Source organism: Meles meles, chromosome 12 (genome assembly GCF_922984935.1).
Source record: "Meles meles chromosome 12, mMelMel3.1 paternal haplotype, whole genome shotgun sequence".
NCBI lineage: Eukaryota > Metazoa > Chordata > Mammalia > Carnivora > Mustelidae > Meles > Meles meles.
Genome location: NC_060077.1, coordinates 27,339,461 through 27,361,620, shown reverse-complemented (window position 1 = coordinate 27,361,620; position 22,160 = coordinate 27,339,461). Strand labels below are relative to the sequence as shown.

The 22,160-nt window shown below is 38.6% G+C and overlaps 1 protein-coding gene across 1 annotated transcript in view; it reads right to left on the bottom strand.

The window, feature by feature from the left end:
• Positions 1–704: 704 nt before the first annotated feature.
• Positions 705–22,160, bottom strand: part of SLC5A1 (solute carrier family 5 member 1) — an 82,344-nt gene continuing 60,888 nt past the window's right edge. Inside the window, exon 15 of the mRNA XM_046024603.1 lies at positions 705–2,856. Within this exon, the coding sequence (XP_045880559.1) occupies positions 2,639–2,856 (218 nt within the window). The 3' untranslated portion in view covers positions 705–2,638. The remainder of the gene's footprint in view (positions 2,857–22,160) is intronic.

Here is a 22,160-nt window from a genome sequence, read left to right as displayed (position 1 = left end):
CTGAGAGCTCACTCCTCAGCTCCATCTCTGTAGTCAGTTTCCCCTCTCTAATACCTGTGAGTTCTGCTACACTCAGACAATACCCAATCCTTTTGTGACCCCACAGGAGCTGAGACCATGCTTTCCCTGCAATAGCTCCACCCCTGCTTAGCCTCTGGAGCGATGTCCCTCAGTGGAGCAGACTTTCAAAAGTTCTGATTTTGTGCTCCATTGCTCCACTGCTTGCTGGCAGCCAGCCCCTCCCCCCACGGTCTCTCTTCCCATCGCTTTGGATTCACTTCTCTGCACATTCTACCTTTCATAAAGTGATTGGTTTTCTGTTTCTATAATTGCTGCTCTTCTTCTCTTCAATCTCCTATTGGATTTGTCAATTTTTCAGTTCTATACCCATCTTCCATTTAAGGAAGGAAAAATAGCTCTTCTTGGTACTCCCTTATACTTCCTCTGTACTCCTTACTGGCCCCTGGTCACCCAAATGACTTAGTCTGTCCTAAAAGGACATTATGCATTGAAAGTAGAAAAACCTCATATTAACTAGAGATCTTGAGCTTGATATCATCTCCTTTGCTACCTTTTATTCAATTTTCCAGACTCCATTCTCACCTTATTTGGCTCCTATTTCCTAATCCACATCTTGTGCCAACTAAAGCTTACCACATGCATGGTCAGTACTTAGAATATCTAGAAAACAGGAAACCTGGATGTTACATTTTTTAATGTTTTTTATTAGTATTAAAGTAATGCATTTTAATTTATGGGACTAAATGCAGCTTAATATAACATCTGTTTTGCATCTTTCAGGTATGTATCTTTCATACCCTTTACAAAATGATCTAGTCACATCCAGAGGAGGTAGGTAGATTCTATAAGCACCAAGGCCCCCATTTTTCAAAGAGAAAAATACACAGTTGAGACAAAATAATTTACCACAATATACGCATGAATCATTGGCAATGCCAGAAACTTAATCCAGGACAATCTACTTTGTGCTCATTTCATCCACCTGCTTTCAATCCTTTCCCTTTATCTTCTCAAAGCTCAAAAATACCACAAACTTCACATGAAACTGAGTCTGCTGAGTAATGCCAGCCACATGAAATTCTCCATGTTTGCCTCTTCTGTGCCTCACTTAAGGGCAATATGGAGGGTGTATCAAATAGTGTCCTTCCTTCTACAAGAACAAGCCATCCCTTTGTCTGTTGAACCATTTATATGCCTAGAAAGCACTCCCAGCAACACAGAATCTCATATTCCAGCTCTTTCCTAAACTAGCTTGAAGTCGGTCAATACTAATGTTGTAAATTTTTCTTAATTTCAAAGTTTATATTACAATGTAATTGAGATTTCACAGGTGGGACTAAAAGAATTTAATTAATTACATTTATGTTTTAAAACATCTCCCTAGGTTGAACAAATATACTTCTGTCAACTAAAAGTGTTCAATGTTACCACTCAGAACAGAGACCACGTACCTTAACTTTGGTCAATAGATGATCACCACTTAAGACACCCCAAAAAGGAAGGGCTGTGGTCACATGAACTCATGGAGAGAAGAATCTTGGGATAATGTTACCATGTTACAGGAGAGTGTGGCTGCTTTGAGAAGACAGATGACCTAAGAGGTACATTTGTTCTATTATGTGAGATAGATCAGTAAGCTCATTTGTCAACATCCACACCACGGGGAAGAGTGGCCTCTAGAAAATGCCTTCCAGTTGATGAAAGTCATCAGAATGTGTACTGGGTACTTTGTGCAGACACACACACACACACACACACACACACACACACACACACACACATTAACCAAGGGTCAGGCTTACATAAAAATAAAGCAAGTATTTATAAGTAAGTGCCCAAATCATCTCTTTGGTCCATAAGCATTGCTGAGTGCCCAAGACATTCTAGACACAGCAAATGACAAGTGAAATTGCAAACATAAAGAACTCACAACAGACATTTTAAAGAAAGCCAGAAAATCCCCTTGACTCAAGATTATCCACTCTCCATACTGGCCTGAGGCTGGTGCCTGGGTTCCTCCATTTGGGGTAAATCTCAAGCTTTCCCTTCAAAGAACAAAGCACCCAGGACAGGGACCTTATCAAGTTCCAATCTTCAGCTTCAATGCATTTCATCTGTTTATCAGATCAATTTTTCTTGTGCCAGGAAAAACTTGAGAAGGATATGATGAGAGGGTAAATATTTTTCAAGAAAAGATGGGCAGAAGGTCATGAAGTTTCGGAAAAGAGCATGAGCCAGGGAGGCCACAACCTTAAAATAATATTCAATAATCACAAACAACACTGACATTCTGAATCTACCTGAGAAAAACTTGCATCACACATGGCAGGGCTTCTTTCTTGGTGCTCATTTTCCTGGACATGACTGAGTTGGTCTTTCCTTCTGCAGCTCTAATATGTACAGCTGATGATATCACACTGGCCTCAAACACATAAGTTAACAGAAAATTAATGATTTTCTTTAGTTAGCCTAGTAATTACACCTGTACACACTTATCAACAAAGCAAAATTTACAACTGACTGGTTTACCACCAGCTTAACACCACAGAATAGAACTAAAGGAGGCAGAGTAAAAAGTTTAGCCTTCCTGAACACAATCTACCACAGAAGGCAAGGCTCAGGCAAAAAATGCATGGCAGAAAACAGCCACAGACAGCAGGATGATGCCATTGATGTTCACCACTGTTCGCCACAAAGGCTTCTCAGAGGTGTCTGTCATCTTTAGCTTCATAGCCTCCTCCTCTTCCTTTGTCATCTTGGGGCCCTTCTGCTGGTCCAAGCCACAAAATAGGTCATAGGCCCGCCTGAAGCATCCTTTTTTCTCCTCAGGAACTTCTATGTCAGAGAAAAGGTAAAAAAGGATGGTTAGATACAGAAGAAGGAGGTACAAGAAAAGGTTTCAGGAAAGACACCACAAAAGGGAAACATCTGCAGTCTGCGGACATTTCCCAATTTTCTTATTTGCAAGGATGGAAATGGTACAAAATGTTTGAATGAACTTAAATATAAGACAATGATAATAGATGGATTCTACATCATTATGATCAACTAAATTAAGCCTATCTCTACCAGACCAATGCAAATACATTTTGATTTAGAAAAGTCAGAATCAACCAGTAAATAATAGTCTATGAGAAGAAATGTTAACAATGGGCTGGGAAACAATGACATAGAACAACATGGAAAATCTACCTCTGAATCACATAAACATATATCTGTTTTCCACATCACTGAAAAGCAGTGAGACTTGCATGACTTAGGACCATATTAGCTACACCTGAAAGTTCCAAATCTTTACAACAGTTCCAGCCATGTGGTAATGATTGGTCTGAATACTCTCTGATACAGGCCAGCAACAATGAACACCTCCAGAGCTTAAGATCTGATGTTGCATAACAATATTGCTGAATTAAACCACCTAACTGGTCCTGCCATTCAAAATGGGTGCCCGCCAAGGGAACTTATTCTCTACTCTGAGCCAAAGTGTGGCATTAATGGAATCCCAGATCTACAGCTCACTAGATATGAAATCAAGCCCACTGTGTTTTCAACGCTGTAGTCAGAGACTACTGATCTGTACTCTCCCATTTTTAAGAGTAATAGACTTTTAGAATTGTAAATAACCTTAGTAATTAAGCACATACATATACCAGAACTGGAACCAAAACTCAGGTTTATGGTTTTGCTAATTCACCTGTCTTATCTTTATCCAGGTAAAACGTGGATAAGTAATACCTTCTTCATTATAAGATTTTATGAGAGAATGCCCAGTGTGTAATAGATGTCAAGAAGTAATAGTGTCCCTCTATTCTCTTTTCTTTCATGCACATAAAAAAGAGAGGTAAGTCTCCATGTACCCCTCCACTTTGGCCATCCCACCAAAATAGAATCATGGAGAAGGAATAACAAATGTTGGAGTCATTGACCAGCCCAAGGGAGAAATGCATGGTAATCTGATTGGCCTTGAGAAAGTCTTTATATCTCATTTTCCCCATCTGTAAATTTGAAAGAATTATATTTGTGTTATCTACCTTACAAGTAAGATATGGTGCTAAAATAACAAATAACATGGAAGACAAGGGGAGATGGAGAGGAGAAGGGAGTTGAGGGAAATTGGAAGAGGAGGTGAACCATGAGAGACTATGGACTCTGAAAAACAACCTGAGGGTCTTGAAGGGACCGGGGGGTGGGAGGATGGGGGAACCAGGTGGTGGGTATTAGGGAGGGCATGTATTACATGGAGCACTGGATGTAGTGCAAAAACAATGAATACTGTTACACTGAAAAGAAATTTTAAAAAGAAAGAAAGAAAGAAAAAAAAAAGAAAGAAAGAAAGAAAGAAAGAAACCAGGAACAAAATAGGCAAAAAAAAAAAAAAAGATATGGTGCTAAAATTAATCACTATAGTAAGGTATTCATAATTAAAATATGTCATGATCCCATTCTCTTACACCGTACACAAAGATAAACTCGAAATGGATAAAAGACCTCAACGTGAGACTGGAATCCATCAGAATCCTAGAGGAGAACATAGGCAGTAACCTCTTCGATATCAGCCACAGCAACTTCTTTCAAGATATATCTCCAAAGGCAAAGGAAACAAAAGCAAAAATGAACTTTTGGGACTTCATCAAGATCAAAAGCTTCTGCACAGCAAAGGAAACAGTCAACAAAACAAAGAGGCAACCCACGGAATGGGAGAAGATATTTGCAAATGACAATACAGACAAAAGACTGATATCCAGGATCTATAAAGAACTCCTCAAACTCTACACACACAAAACAGATAATCATATCAAAAAATGGGCAGAAGATATGAACAGACACTTCTCCAATGAAGACATGCAAATGGCTATCAGACACATGAAAAAATGTTCATCATCACTAGCCATCAGGGAGATTCAAATCAAAACCACATTGAGATACCACCTGACACCAGTTAGAATGGCCAAAATTAGCAAGACGGGAAACAACGCGTGTTGGAGAGGATGTGGAGAAAGGGGAACCCTCTTACACTGGTGGTGGGAATGCAAGTTGGTGCAGCCACTTTGGAGAACAGTGTGGAGATTCCTCAAGAAATTAAGAATAGAGCTTCCCTATGACCCTGCAATTGCACTGCTGGGTATTTACCCCAAAGATACAGATGTAGTGAACAGAAGGGCCATCTGTACCTCAATGTTCATAGCAGCAATGGCCACGGTCGCCAAACTGTGGAAAGAACTAAGATGCCCTTCAGCGGACAAATGGATAAGGAAGATGTGGTCCATATACACGATGGAGTATTACGCCTCCATCAGAAAAGATGAATACCCAACTTTTGTAGCAACATGAATGGGACTGGAAGAGATTATGCTGAGCAAAATAAGTCAAACAGAGACAGTCAAGTATCATATGGTTTCACTTATTTGTGGAGCATAACAAAAAACATGGAGGACATGGGGAGATGGAGAGGAGAAGGGAGTTGAGGGAAATTGGAAGGGGAGATGAATCATGAGAGACTATGGACTCTGAAAAACAACCTGAGGGTCTTGAAGGGGCGGGGGTGGGAGGTTGGGGGAACCAAATGGTGGGTATTAGGGAGGGTACGTGTTGCATGGAGCACTGGGTGTGGTGCAAAAACAATGAATACTGTTATGCTGAAAAGAAATTTTAAAAAATTAATTAAAAAGTTTTTCAAAAAAAATGAAATATGTCATGATTATATCATAATCAATCATGATGACAATAACAGTGATGATAACAATATGGGGTTGAAGATACAGCTTCATGCTCCTGTTTCTCAGATAATGGAGATGGTGACATCCATTATCTATAAAAGCCCTCAAGAGATCTTAGTTTATTTTACTTTAATGAGCCAGGGCCTTCCATCTGTTTACCATGAGTTGAACAAGAAACAACAGAATTCAAGTGTTGCCATGAACCTCAGAAGTCACTAAGCCAATTTTCTAGCCAGCGGGAATCTCCTTCATGGAATCTCTGATAGATGCACACTTGCTGCTCACCCTTTTCAAACCAACTCAGAAAATTCTTCTTAGTAGCAATCATAATGGTAATAATTATAGTCAATTCTTATAAAGAAGCATTATCTATTCAATATTCCCAACAGTGCTATAAGGTACAGGCTATCATTTAGAATACTTTTATATTAAAAACCTAAGCTTTAGAAAAAATGGAATCACTTGCACAAGGAGTGAGCAGAGAAGTGAGGATTCAATCCCAGCTCTTCTTGAAACCAAATCCCACACTATGTGTTTGCACTATCCTGCCTCCTCACATTGAGTTAAGATTGGATGAGTTCCATTCTGGTGAACAGAGGACATTGAACTGTAAAGCACAACAGGAACCCTTTTTCATACCGTCACTACTTTCAAGAGCAAGAGACATAGCTGATTTCCCAATACATAAAAACAGACACAGAGAGTTGGACAAAATGAGGAGACAGAGGAATATGTCCCAAATGAAAGAACAGGACAACACCACAGCAAGAGACCTAAGCAAAATGAAGATAAGTAATATGCCTGATAGAGAATTTAAAGTAATGGTCATAAAAATACTCACTGGACTTGAGAAAGAGTGGAGGTCCTCAGTGAGACCCTTAACAAAGACACAGAAAACAAAAAAGAACCAATCATAGATGAAGAACTCAATAGCTGACATTAAAAATACACTAGAGGGAATGAAGAGTAGACTAGAGGAAGCAGAACAGATCAGTGACCAGGAGGACAGAGTAATGGAAAGCAATCAAACTGAACAGGAGCAAGAAAAATAATAATAATAGTAATTAATAATAACAACAAAAATAAAAAAAAATAGGCTTAGGGAAATCAGTGACACTATCAAGTATAATAACATTAGCATTATAGAGATCCCAGAATGAGAAGAAAGAAAAAGGAGCCCAGAAATTTTATTTGAAGAAAAAATAGTTGAAAAATTCCTGAATCTGAGGAAGGAAGCAGAAATCCAGACCCAGGAGACATTGTGAACCCCCAACAAAATCAATGGAATACTATGCAGCCATCAAAAGAAATGAAATCTTGCCATTTGTGACGACGTGGATGGAACTAGAAGGTATCATGCTTAGCAAAATAAGTCAGTTGGAGAAAGACAACTATCATATGATCTCCCTGATATGAGGGAGTGGAGATGCAACATGGGGAGTTTGGGGGGTAGGAAAAGAATAAATGAAACAAGATGGGATCAGGAGGGAGACAACCATAAGTGACTCTCAATCTCACAAAACTGAGGGTTGCTGTAGGGAGGGGGGTCGGAAGAAAGAGGTGGGGTTATGGACATTGGGGAGGGTATGTGCTATGGTAAGTGCTGTGAAGTGTGTAAACCTGGCAATTCACAGACCTGAACCCCTGGGGATAAAAATACATTATATGTTTATAAAAAAATTTTTTTAATTAAAAAAAAAACAACCCAAGGAGGTCCACACCAAGACACATAGTAATTAAAATGGCAAAATATAGAGGAGTTGAGATGGCGGAGGAGTAAGGGGACCCTGTTTTTCTTGTCCCTCAGATACAACCAGATAGTTATCAAATCATTCTGAACACCTGAGAAATCATAGATCTGAGAAAACAAATGCTTCAAGTCTACCAGTGGACCACAGTTTGGAAGACAGGAGGTATGGAGACTTGAATCTGGTGTGATATAGCTGAGAATATAGCAGAGAGGAGGGACCCTGCTTAAGGAGGCTATCAAAAAGCATTATAAGCAACAAAACTTTTAGAAGTCTTCTATGGTGGGGAATGTACCTGGCTTAAATGTGCTCAAGTGGTGAAGCAGGGCAGAATATTAGGTGTGACAGTGAGGTCAGAGGATCCCTGGGGTCTTAAGAAAAACAGGTGGTGCCTGAGTGTGGCTTACTTCCCTGGCATAGGAGTGGGGAAGCCGGCTAAGAACAACTCTAGGTGCTGGCTTTCTGCTATGTTGTCATAAAATATGAACCACTGAATGGTCATGTGAACACATTCTTGGGAGGGGTCCAGAAAAAGGCAGAAGTCTCATGAGATGCCCCCCATTACCCTAGAAGGAACAGTGTGGGTCCACATGGCCAGAGTCCATAAAATTTGGAGTTTTGAAGCTCACTCACATGACTGAGATTAAAAAACAAAAACAAACAAAAAAACTCTTGGTCACAGGCCAGGTGAACACAGAGTTCTGACAGAAACCAGGAAGACAAGATGAGTTCATTGCTTTTCTATGAGAGCTCACTGAAGAGGGTGGGTGCAAATTTTCAGCTCCAGGTTTAGAGAACAGGACACAGGCTTATTCATCCCACCCATCAGTGTCGAAAGCTATCAGGGAACAAAACTGCACCAGCTAGTAGAGTCTGGGACCACTTACTATGAGCTCTGCCTCTGCTCACTGCAGTCTCTTTTCCACTAGGGAAGTCCACCTGAGAATTCAGGCAACAGACCCCTCCCCCAAAAGACCAACACAAACAACTCACTCTCACCGACTTTACTGATCATTGAGGGCTGCAAAGCTTCAGCTCTTGGGGAAAATAGTATATAGCATTCTTTGTATTCTTATTCTTTCGTCTTTTTAGTATTATTTTTCAGTTATTTTCTCTTCTCAGTTCTTTTTTATTCTTTTTTAATTTCTATTTTTATATATACTTTATATTTTTAAAAATTTTTTCTTACATTGTATTGTGTGTGTGTGTGTGTGTGTGTGTGTGTGTGTGTGTATTTCTTATTTGGGACCTAATTTCTTTTAACAAGGAGACCAAAACACACCCAGGATCTAATGGAGTGTTGTTGTTGTTGTTGTTCTACTGCTGCTTACTGTTGTTTTGTTGTTTTCTCTTTCTTTCCTCCTTTCTTTTCTGGACAAAATGACAAGATGGAGAAAAATCACCCCAAAAGAGAGATGAGGAGGGAGTACTCACTGCCAGAGATTTAATCAATACATATATAAGTAACATATATATATGTTATTCTGAACCAGAATTTAAAACAATGATTATAAAAATATTAACTGGGATTGAAAAAGGCATAAAAGACACTAGAGAATCCCTTATTGTAGAGATAAAGAGAACTAAAATTAGTCAGGTCAAAATTTAAAATACTATTACCAAGATGCAGTCCCAAGTGGAAGCCATAAAAAATGAAGATGAAAGAAGCAGAGGAGAGAATCAGTGATACAGAAGATAAAATGATGGAAAATAGGGAAGCTGAAAAGAAGAGGATAAGAAACCTACTAGAGCACAAAGGCAGACTGAGGGAACTCAATGATTCCATAAAGTGAAATATTATTCATATTATAGGAGTCCCAGAAGATAAGAGGTAGAGGAAAGAGGCAGAAGGTTTATTTGAACAAACTACAGCTGAGAACTTTCTTAATCTGGGGAAGAAAAGAGTCATTCAAGCCCAGGAGGCACAGAGATCACCCCCAAAATCAACAAAAATATATCAACACCTCGACATATTATAGTCAAGCTTGCAAATTACAAGGACAAAGAGAATATCCTGAAAGCAGCTCAGGACAAAAGTTCCTTAACATACAAGGGTAGGCACATAAGGTTGGCAGCATTTGTGTCCATAGAGATCTGGCAGGCCAAGAAGGACTGGCATGACATATCCTGTGTGCTAAATGGGAAAAATACACAGCCAAGAATACTTTATCCAGCAAGGCTGTCATTTAGAATAGACAGAGAGATAAAGAGTTTCCAGGACAAACAAAAACTAAAGGAATTTGTGAACACAAAGCCAATCCTGCAAGAAATATTAAAGGGGGTCTTTTGAGCAAAGAGAACTATTAGGACTTCATTGGGATGAAAATCTTTTGCACAGCAAAGGAAACAATGAAAAAAACCTAAAAGGTGACCCAGAGAATGGGAGAAGATATTTGCAAGTAATTTATCAGATTAAGAATTGGTATCTAAAATCTATAAATTACTTAACAAACTCAACACCCCTCCACCCCCCCCAAAAAAATCCAGTCAAGAAATGGGCAGAAGACATGAACAGACATTGCTCCAAAGACATACTGAGGGTTGCTGGAGAGGAGGTGGGGTGGTGGGAATGGGGAAACTGGGCAATGATGTAATGAGCACTGAGTGTTATATGCAAATGATACTAAATTATACCCTGAAACTAATAATACATAGGAATACATGTATGTTAACTAAATTAAATTTAAATAAAAAATTAAAAAAAAATAATTGACATTCTCTGCTTGACTTATTTCACTCAGCATAATCTCCTCCAATCCTGTCCATGTCCATACAAAGGTTGGATATTCATCCTTTCTGATGGAGGCATAATATTCCCTTGTATATATAAACCATATCCTCTTTATCCATTCATCTGTTGAAGGGCATCTTGGCTCTTTCCACTGTTTAGTGAGAGACTGTGGACTCTGAGAAACAAATTGAGGGTTTTGGAAGGGTGGGGTGGAGTGATGGGTGAGCCTGGTGGTGGGTATTAAGAAGCACACGTATTGCATGCAACACTGAGTGTGGTGCATAATCAATGAATCTTGGAACGCTGAAAAAATAAAATTAAATCTAAAAAATAAATAAATACAATTGAAAAGAAAAAAATAAATAAAATGGCAAAAAGTAGGGATAAAGAGAGAATTTTTATTTTTTTAATTTAATTTTATTTTTTCAGTGTTCCAAGATTCATTGTTTATACACCACACCCAGTGCTCCATGCAATACATGCCCTCCTTAGTACCTACCATCAGGCTCACCTAACCCCCCAACCCCCTCCAGTCTAAACCTGCAGTTTGTTTCTCAGAGTCCACAGTCAAGAGATCATTTTTAAAGCAGCGAAACAGTAATAATAGTAATAATGACTGAGTGTGGTGCAAAAACAATGAATACTGTTACGCTGAAAATAAATAAAAACAAAAAAAATTTTCTCATCTTTTTCTTAATAAATTGAATTTTCTCATAAAAAATTAGTAATAATGAATAAAAGAAAACAGCTATGTACAAGGGAAACCCCATAAGGCTATCAGCTAATTTTTCAGCAGAAACTTTGCAAGCTGAAAGGGAGTGACATGATATACCCAAAGTGCTGAGAGGAAAAAAAAAAAAACTTACAGATAAGACTATTCTATACAGCAAGACCATCATTCAGAATTGATAAAGGGTTTCCCAGACAATCAAAAGTTAAAGGAACTCATGACCACAAAACCAGAAATGTTAAAGGCACTCTTTGAGTGGAAAGGAAAGTAGGAATAAGAAAAATAAGAAACACACACAAAAAAAATAAGTATATTTATAAAAATCAGTCAAGAGATTCACGAAATAAAAGGATATGACTCCATATACTTAAAACATGGCGGAGAGGAATAAAGACTGGGTTCAAGTTTAAGCAACCATTATTTAATGTAGACTGTACATGCATAAAATGTAATATACAAACCTAACAGTAAACATGAATCAAAAACCAGTAATAAATATGCAAAAAATTTTTAAAAAGGATTCCAACTAGGGGGAGGAGTTAAGATGGCGGAGAAGTAGCAGCCTGAGACTACATCAGGTAACAGGAGATCAGCTCGATAGCTTATCTAAACATTGCAAACACCTACAAATCCAACGGGAGAGCGAAGAGAAGAAGAACAGCAACTCTAGAAACAGAAAATCAACCACTTTCTGAAAGGTAGGACTGGCGGAGAAGTGAATCTAAAACGACGGGAAGATAGACCGCGGGGGGAGGGGCCGGCTCCCGGCAAGCGGCGGAGCAACGGAGCACAAAATCAGGACTTTTAAAAGTCTGTTCCACTGAGGGACATTGCTCCAGAGGCTAACCCAGGGTGAAGCCCACGCGGGGTCAGCGTGGCCCCAGGCCCCGCAGGGTCACAGAAGGATCGGGGGTGTCGGAGTGTCGGAGAGCTCGCAGGTATTAGAACAGAGAAGCCGGCTTCAGAGACAGAGCCGAGGACTGAACTCTCAGCTCGGGGTTACCTTGAACTGGTCGCGGGCTGGGTGAGCTCGGAGCGCGGCTAGAGGCTGGGGATACGGGAGTGATTGGGTGCTGTCCTCTGGGGGTGCACTGAGGAGTGGGGCCCCGGGCTCTCGGCTCCTCCGGGCCGGAGACTAGGAGGCCGCCATTTTCATTCCCGTCCTCCGGAACTCTACGGAAAGCGTTCAGGGAACAGAAGCTCCCAAAAGCGAACCCGAGCCGATTACTTAGTCCGGCAGCCGGTAAGGGCGGTGCAATCCCGCCTCGGGCAAAGACACTTGAGAGTCACTACAACAGGCCCCTCCCCCAGAAGATCAACAAAATATCCAGCCAGGACGAAGTTCATCTATCAAGGAGAAAGCAGATTCAATTCCTAAGACAGCAGAGCAATTCCAGAGGAGGAGAAAGCAAAGCACGGAACTCATGGCTTTCTCCCCATGATTCTTTAGTCTTGCGGCTACTTCAATTTTTTTTTCTTTTTTCAATTTTTTTTTCTTTTTTCTTTTTTCTTCTTCTGCTAAATTTTTTAAAACTTTTACCCTTTTCTTTTTTAACGTTTTTTGACTAGTTCATCTAAATATATATATTTTTTCTTTCTTTTTTATATTTTTTTATTTGTTTTATTTTTTAAATTTTTTTCTTTTTTTTTCTTTTTTTTTTCTTTTTTTTTCAGAACCTGTTTTTATCCCCTTTCTCCCCCCCCACAATTTGGGGTCTCTGCTGATTTGGTTACAGCGCATTTTTCTGGGGTCTTTGCCACCCTTTTAGTAGTTTATTTGCTCCTTCATACCCTCTTATCTGGACAAAATGACAAGGCGGAAAAAATCACCACAAACAAAAGAACAAGACACAGTACCAAAGGCTAGGGACCTAATCAACACAGACATTGGTAATATGTCAGATCAAGAGTTCAGAATGACGATTCTGAACATTCTAGCTGGGCTCGAAAAAGGCATGGAAGATATTAGAGAAACCCTCTCTGGAGATATTAAAGCCCTTTCTGGAGAAATTAAAGAACTAAAATCTAACCAAGTTGAAATCAAAAAAGCTATTAATGAGGTGCAATCAAAAATGGAGGCTCTCACTGCTAGGATCAATGAGGCAGAAGAAAGAATTAGTGATATAGAAGACCAAATGACAGAGAATAAAGAAGCCGAGCAAAAGAGGGACAAACAGCTACTGGACCATGAGGGGAGAATTCGAGAGATAAGTGACACCATAAGACGAAACAACATTAGAATAATTGGGATTCCAGAAGAAGAAGAAACAGAGAGGGGAGCAGAAGGTCTATTGGAGAGAATCATTGGAGAGAATTTCCCTAATATGGCAAAGGGAACAAGCATTAAAATCCAGGAGATGCAGAGAACCCCCCTCAAAGTCAACAAGAATAGGTCCACACCCCGTCACCTAAGAGTAAAATTGACAAGTCTTAGTGACAAAGAGAAAATCCTGAAAGCAGCCCGAGAAAAGAAGTCTGTAACATACAATGGTAAAAATATTAGATTGGCGGCAGACTTATCCACAGAGACCTGGCAGGCCAGAAAGAGCTGGCATGATATATTCAGAGCACTAAATGAGAAAAACATGCAGCCAAGAATACTCTATCCAGCTAGGCTATCTTTGAAAATAGAAGGAGAGATCAAAAGCTTCCAGGACAAACAAAAACTGAAAGAATTTGCAAACACCAAACCAGCTCTACAGGAAATATTGAAAGGGGTCCTCTAAGCAAAGAGAGAGCCTAAAAGTAGTAGATCAGAAAGGTACAGAGACAATATACAGTAACAGTCACCTTACAGGCTACTAATGGCACTAAATTCATATCTCTCAATAGTTACCCTGAATATTAATAGGCTAAATGCCCCAATCAAAAGACACAGGGTATCAGAATGGATAAAAAAACAAAACCCATCAGTATGTTGCCTACAAGAAACTCATTTTAGACGTGAAGACACCTCCAGATTTAAAGTGAGGGGGTGGAAAACAATTTCCCATGCTAATGGGCATCAGAAGAAAGCTGGGGTGGCAATCCTTATATCAGATCAATTAGATTTTAAGCCAAAGACTATAATAAGAGATGAGGAAGGACACTATATCCTACTCAAAGGGTCTGTCCAACAAGAAGATCTAACAATTTTAAACATCTAGGCCCCTAACGTGGGAGCAGCCAACTATATCAACCAATTAATAACAAAATCAAAGAAACACATCCATAATAATACAATAATAGTAGGGGACTTGAACACTCCCCTCACTGAAATGGACAGATCATCCAAGCAAAAGATCAACAAGGAAATAAAGGCCTTAAATGACACACTGGACCAGATGGACATCACAGATATATTCAGAACATTTCATCCCAAAGCAACAGAATACACATTCTTCTCTAGTGCACATGGAACCTTCTCCAGAATAGATCACATCCTGGGTCACAAATCAGGTCTCAACCGGTATCAAAAGATTAGGATTATTCCCTGCATATTTTCAGACCACAATGCTCTGAAGCTAGAACTCAATCACAAGAGGAAAGCTGGAAAGAACCCAAATACATGGAGACTAGACAGCATCCTTCTAAAGAATGAATGGGTTAACCAGGAAATTAAAGAAGAATTGAAAAAATTCATGGAAACAAATGATAATGAAAACACAACAGTTCAAAATCTGTGGGACACAGCAAAGGCAGTCCTGAGAGGAAAATATATAGCGGTACAAGCCTTTCTCAAGAAACAAGAAAGGTCCCAAGTACACAACCTAACCCTACGCGTAAAGGAGCTGGAGAAAGAACAAGAAAGAAACCCTAAACCCAGCAGGAGAAGAGAAATCATAAAGATCAGAGCAGAAATCAATGAAATAGAAACCAAAAAAACAATAGAAAAAGTCAATGAAACTAGGAGCTGGTTCTTTGAAAGAATCAATAAGATTGATAAACCCCTGGCCAGACTCATCAAAAAGAAAAGAGAAAGGACCCAAATCAATAAAATCATGAATGAAAGAGGAGAGATCACAACTAACACCAAAGAAATACAGACAATTATAAGAACATACTATGAGCAACTCTACGCCAACAAATTGGACAATCTGGAAGAAATGGATGCATTCCTAGAGACATATAAACTACCACAACTGAACCAGGAAGAAATAGAAAACCTGAACAGGCCCATAACCAGTAAGGAGATTGAAACAGTCATCCAAAATCTCCAAACAAACAAAAGCCCAGGGCCCGACGGCTTCCCAGGGGAATTCTACCAAACATTTAAAGAAGAACTCATTCTTATTCTCCTGAAACTGTTCCAAAAAATAGAAATGGAAGGAAAACTTCCAAACTCATTTTATGAGGCCAGCATCACCTTGATCCCCAAACCAGACAAGGATCCCACCAAAAAAGAGAACTACAGACCAATATCTTTGATGAACACAGACGCAAAAATTCTCGCCAAAATACTATCCAATAGGATTCAACAGTACATTAAAAGGATTATTCACCACGATCAAGTGGGATTTATTCCAGGGCTGCAGGGTTGGTTCAACATCCGCAAAGCAATCAATGTGATAGAACACATTAATAAAAGAAAGAACAAGAACCATATGATACTCTCAATAGATGCTGAAAAAGCATTTGACAAAGTACAGCATCCCTTCCTGATCAAAACTCTTCAAGGTGTAGGGATAGAGGGCACATACCTCTATATATATATTATCAAAGCCATCTATGAAAAACCCACCGCAAATATCATTCTCAATGGAGAAAAACTGAAAGCTTTTCCGTTAAGGTCAGGAACACGGCAGGGATGTCCATTATCACCACTGCTATTCAACATAGTATTAGAAGTCCTAGCCTCAGCAATCAGACAACAAAAAGAAATTAAAGGCATCCAAATTGGTAAAGAAGAAGTCAAACTATCACTCTTCGCAGATGATATGATACTATATGTGGAAAACCCAAAAGACTCCACTCCAAAACTGCTAGAACTTGTACAGGAATTCAGTAAAGTGTCAGGATATAAAATCAATGCACAGAAATCAGTTGCATTTCTGTACACCAACAACAAGACTGAAGAAAGAGAAATTAAGGAGTCAATCCCATTTACAATTGTACCCAAAACTATAAGATACCTAGGAATAAACCTAACCAAAGAGACTAAGAATCTATACACAGAAAATTATAAAGTACTCATGAAAGAAATTGAGGAAGACACCAAAAAATGGAAAAATGTTCCATGCTCCTGGATTGGAAGAATAAATATTGTGAAAATGTCTATGCTACCTAAAGCAATCTACACATTTAATGCAATCCCTATCAAAATACCATCCATTTTTTTCAAAGAAATGGAACAAATAATCCTAAAATTTATATGGAACCAGAAAAGACCTCGAATAGCCAAAGGAATATTGAAGAACAAAGCCAAAGTTGGTGGCATCACAATTCCGGACTTCAAGCTCTATTACAAAGCTGTCATCATCAAGACAGCATGGTACTGGCACAAAAACAGACACATAGATCAGTGGAACAGAATAGAGGGCCCAGAAATCGACCCTCAACTCTATGGTCAACTAATCTTCGACAAAGCAGGAAAGAATGTCCAATGGAAAAAAGACAGCCTCTTCAATAAATGGTGCTGGGAAAATTGGACAGCCACATGCAGAAAAATGAAATTGGACCACTTCCTTACACCACACATGAAAATAGACTCCAAATGGATGAAGGACCTCAATGTGAGAAAGGAATCCATCAAAATCCTTGAGGAGAATGCAGGCAGCAACCTCTTCGACCTCAGCCGTAGCAACATCTTCCTAGGAACAACGGCAAAGGCAAGGGAAGCAAGGGCAAAAATGAACTATTGGGATTTCATCAAGATCAAAAGCTTTTGCACAGCAAAGGAAACAGTTAACAAAACCAAAAGACAACTGACAGAATGGGAGAAGATATTTGCAAACGACATATCAGATAAAGGGCTAGTATCCAAAATCTATAAGGAACTTAGCAAACTCAACACCCAAAGAACAAACAATCCAATCAAGAAATGGGCAGAGGACATGAACAGACATTTCTGCAAAGAAGACATCCAGATGGCCAACAGACACATGAAAAAGTGCTCCACGTCACTCAGCATCAGGGAAATACAAATCAAAACCACAATGAGATATCACCTCACACCAGTCAGAATGGCTAAAATTAACAAGTCAGGAAATGACAGATGCTGGCGAGGATGTGGAGAAAGGGGAACCCTCCTCCACTGTTGGTGGGAATGCAAGCTGGTGCAACCACTCTGGAAAACAACATGGAGGTTCCTCAAAATGTTGAAAATAGAACTACCCTATGACCCAGCAATTGCACTACTGGGTATTTACCCTAAAGATACAAACATAGTGATCCGAAGGGGCACGTGTACCCGAATGTTTATAGCAGCAATGTCTACAATAGCCAGACTATGGAAAGAACCTAGATGTCCATCAACAGATGAATGGATAAAGAAGAGGTGGTATATATACACAATGGAATACTATGCAGCCATCAAAAGAAATGAAATCTTGCCATTTGTGACAACGTGGATGGAACTAGAGCGTATCATGCTTAGTGAAATAAGTCAATCGGAGAAAGACAACTATCATATGATCTCCCTGATATGAGGACATGGAGAAGCAACATGGGGGGGTAGGGGGATAGGAGAAGAATAAATGAAACAAGATGGGATTGGGAGGGAGACAAACCATAAATGACTCTTAATCTCACAAAACAAACTGGGGGTTCCTGGGGGGAGGTGGGATTGGGAGAGGGGGAGCGGGCTATGGACATTGGGGAGGGGAGGCGAACCATAAGAGACTATGGACTCTGAAAAACAACCTGAGGGTTTTGAAGGGTCAGGGGTGGGAGGTTGGGGCAACCTGAGGGTTTTGAAGGGTCAAGGGTGGGAGGTTGGGGGAACAGGTGGTGGGTAATGGGGAGGGCATGTTTTGCATGGAGCACTGGGTGTTGTGCAAAAAGAATGAACTGTTACGCTGAAAAAATAAATAAAATGGAAAAAAAAAAGGATTCCAACTATATTACTAAAGAAAGTCAACAAACCATGAGAGAAGGGAACAAGAGAAGAAAGAAACAGAGAACTACAAAAACAACCATAAAACAAGTAACAAAATGAAAATAAGTACATACCTATCAATAATTACTTTGACTAAATGGACTAAGTGCTCCAATCAAAAGACATGGGGTGGCAGAATGGATAAAAAAAGTAAGACCCATCTGTATGCTGCTACAAGAGACTCATTTCAGACTGAAAGACACAGGCAGATTGAAAGTGAAGGGGTGGAAAAGATTTAATCATGCAAATGGAAGTGAAAAGAAACCCAGGGTAGTAGTACTTACATTGGAAAAAACTGACTTTAAAACAAAGGATATTACAAGAGACAAAGAAGGGCACTATATAATCCAACAAGAGATATAACAACTGCAAATAATTATGAACCCAACCTGGGAGCACCCAAATACAAAAAGCAGCTAATAACAAACATAAAAGAAGTAATCAGTGGCAATACAATAATAGTAGAGGACTTTAACACCCCACTTCCATTAATGGACAGATCACCCAAACAGAAAATCAACAGGAAATGGTGGCTTTAAATGCTACATGGACCAAATGAATCTAACAGACATATTCAAAACATTTACCCTAAAATAGCAAGATACACACTCTTCTCAAGTGCACATGGAACATTCTCGAGAATAGATTACATATTAAGCAACAAAATAAGCCTCAACAGCAACAAAAACAACCAAAAAATTTCATATCATACATCCATTTTAACACAATGCTATGAAACTAGAAATCAACCACAAGAAAAAAATCCGGAAAAAAACACAAACCCATGGAGGTTAAATAACATGCTATAAGCAATGAATGGGTCAACCAATAAATCAAAGGGGAAATAAAAAACTACATGGAGACAGATGAAACTAAAAACATAACAGTCCAAAATCTCTGGGAGGCAGCAAGTGCTGTTCTAGGAGGGAAGTTTATAGCAATACAGGCCTATCACAAGAAGCAAGAAAAAATCTCAAATAGCAACCTAATCTTACACCTAAAGGAGCTGGAAAAAGAAGAACAAACAAAACCCAAAACCTGTCGAAGGAAGGAAATAATAAAGATTAGATCATAAATAAACAAAATAGAAACTAAAACACACAAACACACACACAATAGAACAGATCAATGAAACGGGAGTCAGCTTTGTTGAAACCAAGTTTGCTGAAAAGACCAACAAACTTAATGTACCTTAGCCAGACTCATCAAAGAAGAGATAAAGACAAAAAGAGACTCAAGACTACAAAATCAAAAATGAAAGGGGGAAAATAACAACCCACACCATAGAAATACAAAGGATTATAAGAGACCATTATGAAAAATTATATGCCAAAAAATTGAACAATCTAGAAGAAATGAACGATCTACAAGAACAATCTAGAAGAACCTCCATAGAAACATAGAAACATAGAACTCCCAAAACTGAATCAGGAAGAAAAAGAAAATTTGAATAGACCAATTACAAGCAATAAAATTGAATCAGTAATCAAAAAACTCTCAAAAAACAAAAGTCAAGGACCGAGAGCTTCATAGGTAAATTTTACCAAACATTTTAAAAAGAGTCAATACCCAGTCTTCTCAAAGTGTTCCAAAAAACAAAAGGGGAAATAAAGCTTTCAAACTCATTCTATGAGACCAGTATCATCCTGACACCAAAACCAGATAACAATACCACAAAAAAAGGAGAACTACAGGTCAATAATACTTATGAACATAGATGAAAAAATCTTCAACAAAATATTAGCAAACCAAATCCAGTAACACATTTTTTAAAAATCATTACCATGATTAAGTAGGACTTATTCCTAGGATGTAAGGGTGATTCATTTATCACAAATCAATCAACGTAGTACAACACATCAATAAGAGAAAGAATAAAAACCATATGATCATTTCAAAAATACAGAGAAAACATTTGGCAAAGTGCAACATCCATTCATGATTAAACCCTCAGCAAGGTAAGTTTAGAGGGAACATATCAACATAATAAAGGCCATATATTAAAAAAAAACCTACAAGTATTACAGTCAATAGAGAAAATTGAGAGCCTTTCTCTTAAGGTCAGGAAAAAGACAAAGATGCCCACTCTCACCACTTTTATTCAACATAGTATTGAAAGTCCTAGCCACAGCAATTAGACAATTAAAAGATATAAGAAGCATCCAATTGGTAAGGAAGAACTTAAACTTTCACTATGTGCAGATGACATGGTACTATATGTAGAAAATCCTAAGGACTCCACCAAAAAACTACTAGAACTGATAAATGAGTTCAGTAAAGTTGTAGGATACAAAATCCATATACAGAAATCTATTGCATTTCTATATACTAAAAGTGAAGTAGCAAAAAGAGAAATCGAGAAAACATTCCAATTTCACCAAAAATGATAAAATACACAGGAATAAACTTAACCAAGGAAGTGAAAGTCCTGTACTCTCAAAACTATAAAGAACTGGTGAAAGAAATTGAAGACAACACAAAGAAATGGAAAAATATTCCATGCTCATGGATTGTTAAAATGTCCATATTACTCAAAGCAACCTCTATCAAAATACCAACAGCATTTTTCATAGAACAAGAGCAAATAATCTTAAAATTTGTATAGAACCACAAAAAACCTCACATAATCAAAGCAAACTTGAAAAAGAAGAAGAAAACTGAAAGGATCATGAACAAACTTGAAGGTATCACAATTCTGTATTTTAAGATATAGTACAAAGCTGTAGTAATCAAAACATATGGTATTGACACAGAAACAGATATATAGATCAACTGAATGGAATAGAAAGCCCAGAAATAAACTCATAATTATAGGGACAATTAACCTTCCACAAAGGAGGCGAAAATATGCAATGGGAAAAAGAGTCTTCAACAACCGGTATTGAGAAAACCGGACAGCTACATGCAAAAGAATGAAACTAGACCACTTTCTTACACCATACACAAAAATAAACTCAAAATGAATTAAGGACCTAACTGTGAGACCTTAACTCTAAAAATGCTTGAGGAGAGCACAGGCCATTATTTCTCTGATATCAGCCATAGCAATATTTTCCTAGATATGTCTCCTGAGGCAAGGGAAACAAAAGCAAAAATAAACTATTGGGAGTACATCAAAATAGAAAGCTTCTGCACAGCAAACAATCAACAAAACTAAAAGACAGCCTACTGAATGTGAGAAGATATTTGTAAATAACATATCTGATAAAAGGTTAGTATCCAAAACATATAAAGAACTTATTCATATGCTTATTGAAGCATTATTTACAATAGCCAATTTATGGAAGCAGCCCAAGTCCATTGATAGATGAATGGATAAAGAAGATGTGATATATATATCATATATATATAAAATAGATATAGATAGATAATAGATGCCATGGAATATTACTCAGCCATAAAAAAGAATAAAATTTTGTCATTTGCAATAACATGGATGGTGTAAAATGCTAAATGAAATAAGTCAGTCTTTCAAATCTGTTATATTCTCCCTCAGTGTGGAGACACTTTTGGAAGTGGGAGAAGCAGGCAGCATATTGATGCCTCCCTGCTCTAAGGAAGCAGAAAAGGTCTATCTTTTTCAACAACCTGGTCAACTGCCTGTGGCTCCAAGTTCCTTCCAGTACATGCAGAGTCGCAGGTTTCAGAACTAAAATGTCTTGGTCAAGAGCAGATTATATCAGAGCTGGGATAATAGGCAAAGCCTCTCCCTTCCTGGACCTCAATTTACGTATCTGTAAAATAGGGCCATAAGAATAAAACGTCTTTAGGGCCCTTTCCAAAGCTAAGATTCTCTGATATTTCTGATGGCCATATTCAGAATTTATTCTGCTGTACCTGTACTTTCCTTGAGATGGAGTGATGAGACCTCTAGTCCAGCAGAGAAAGCACCTATGACCTTGTGCTTCCACACCTTGACACAGCACACATCTCCACAACCATCCTCCATGTGTGCACCAGTCCCAAGTAAAGAGAAAAAGTTCCAATACATAAGGAAAACTTTTCTCCGTGATCAGGATAAATCTCTGAACACTGACTAAGCATTATCTTACTGGACTTCAAAGAAATTTAATTTTAGAAATCTTATGTGGATATAAGACACCCACAAGCCTCTCGCCATTCTGCTGGTGCCACTAGA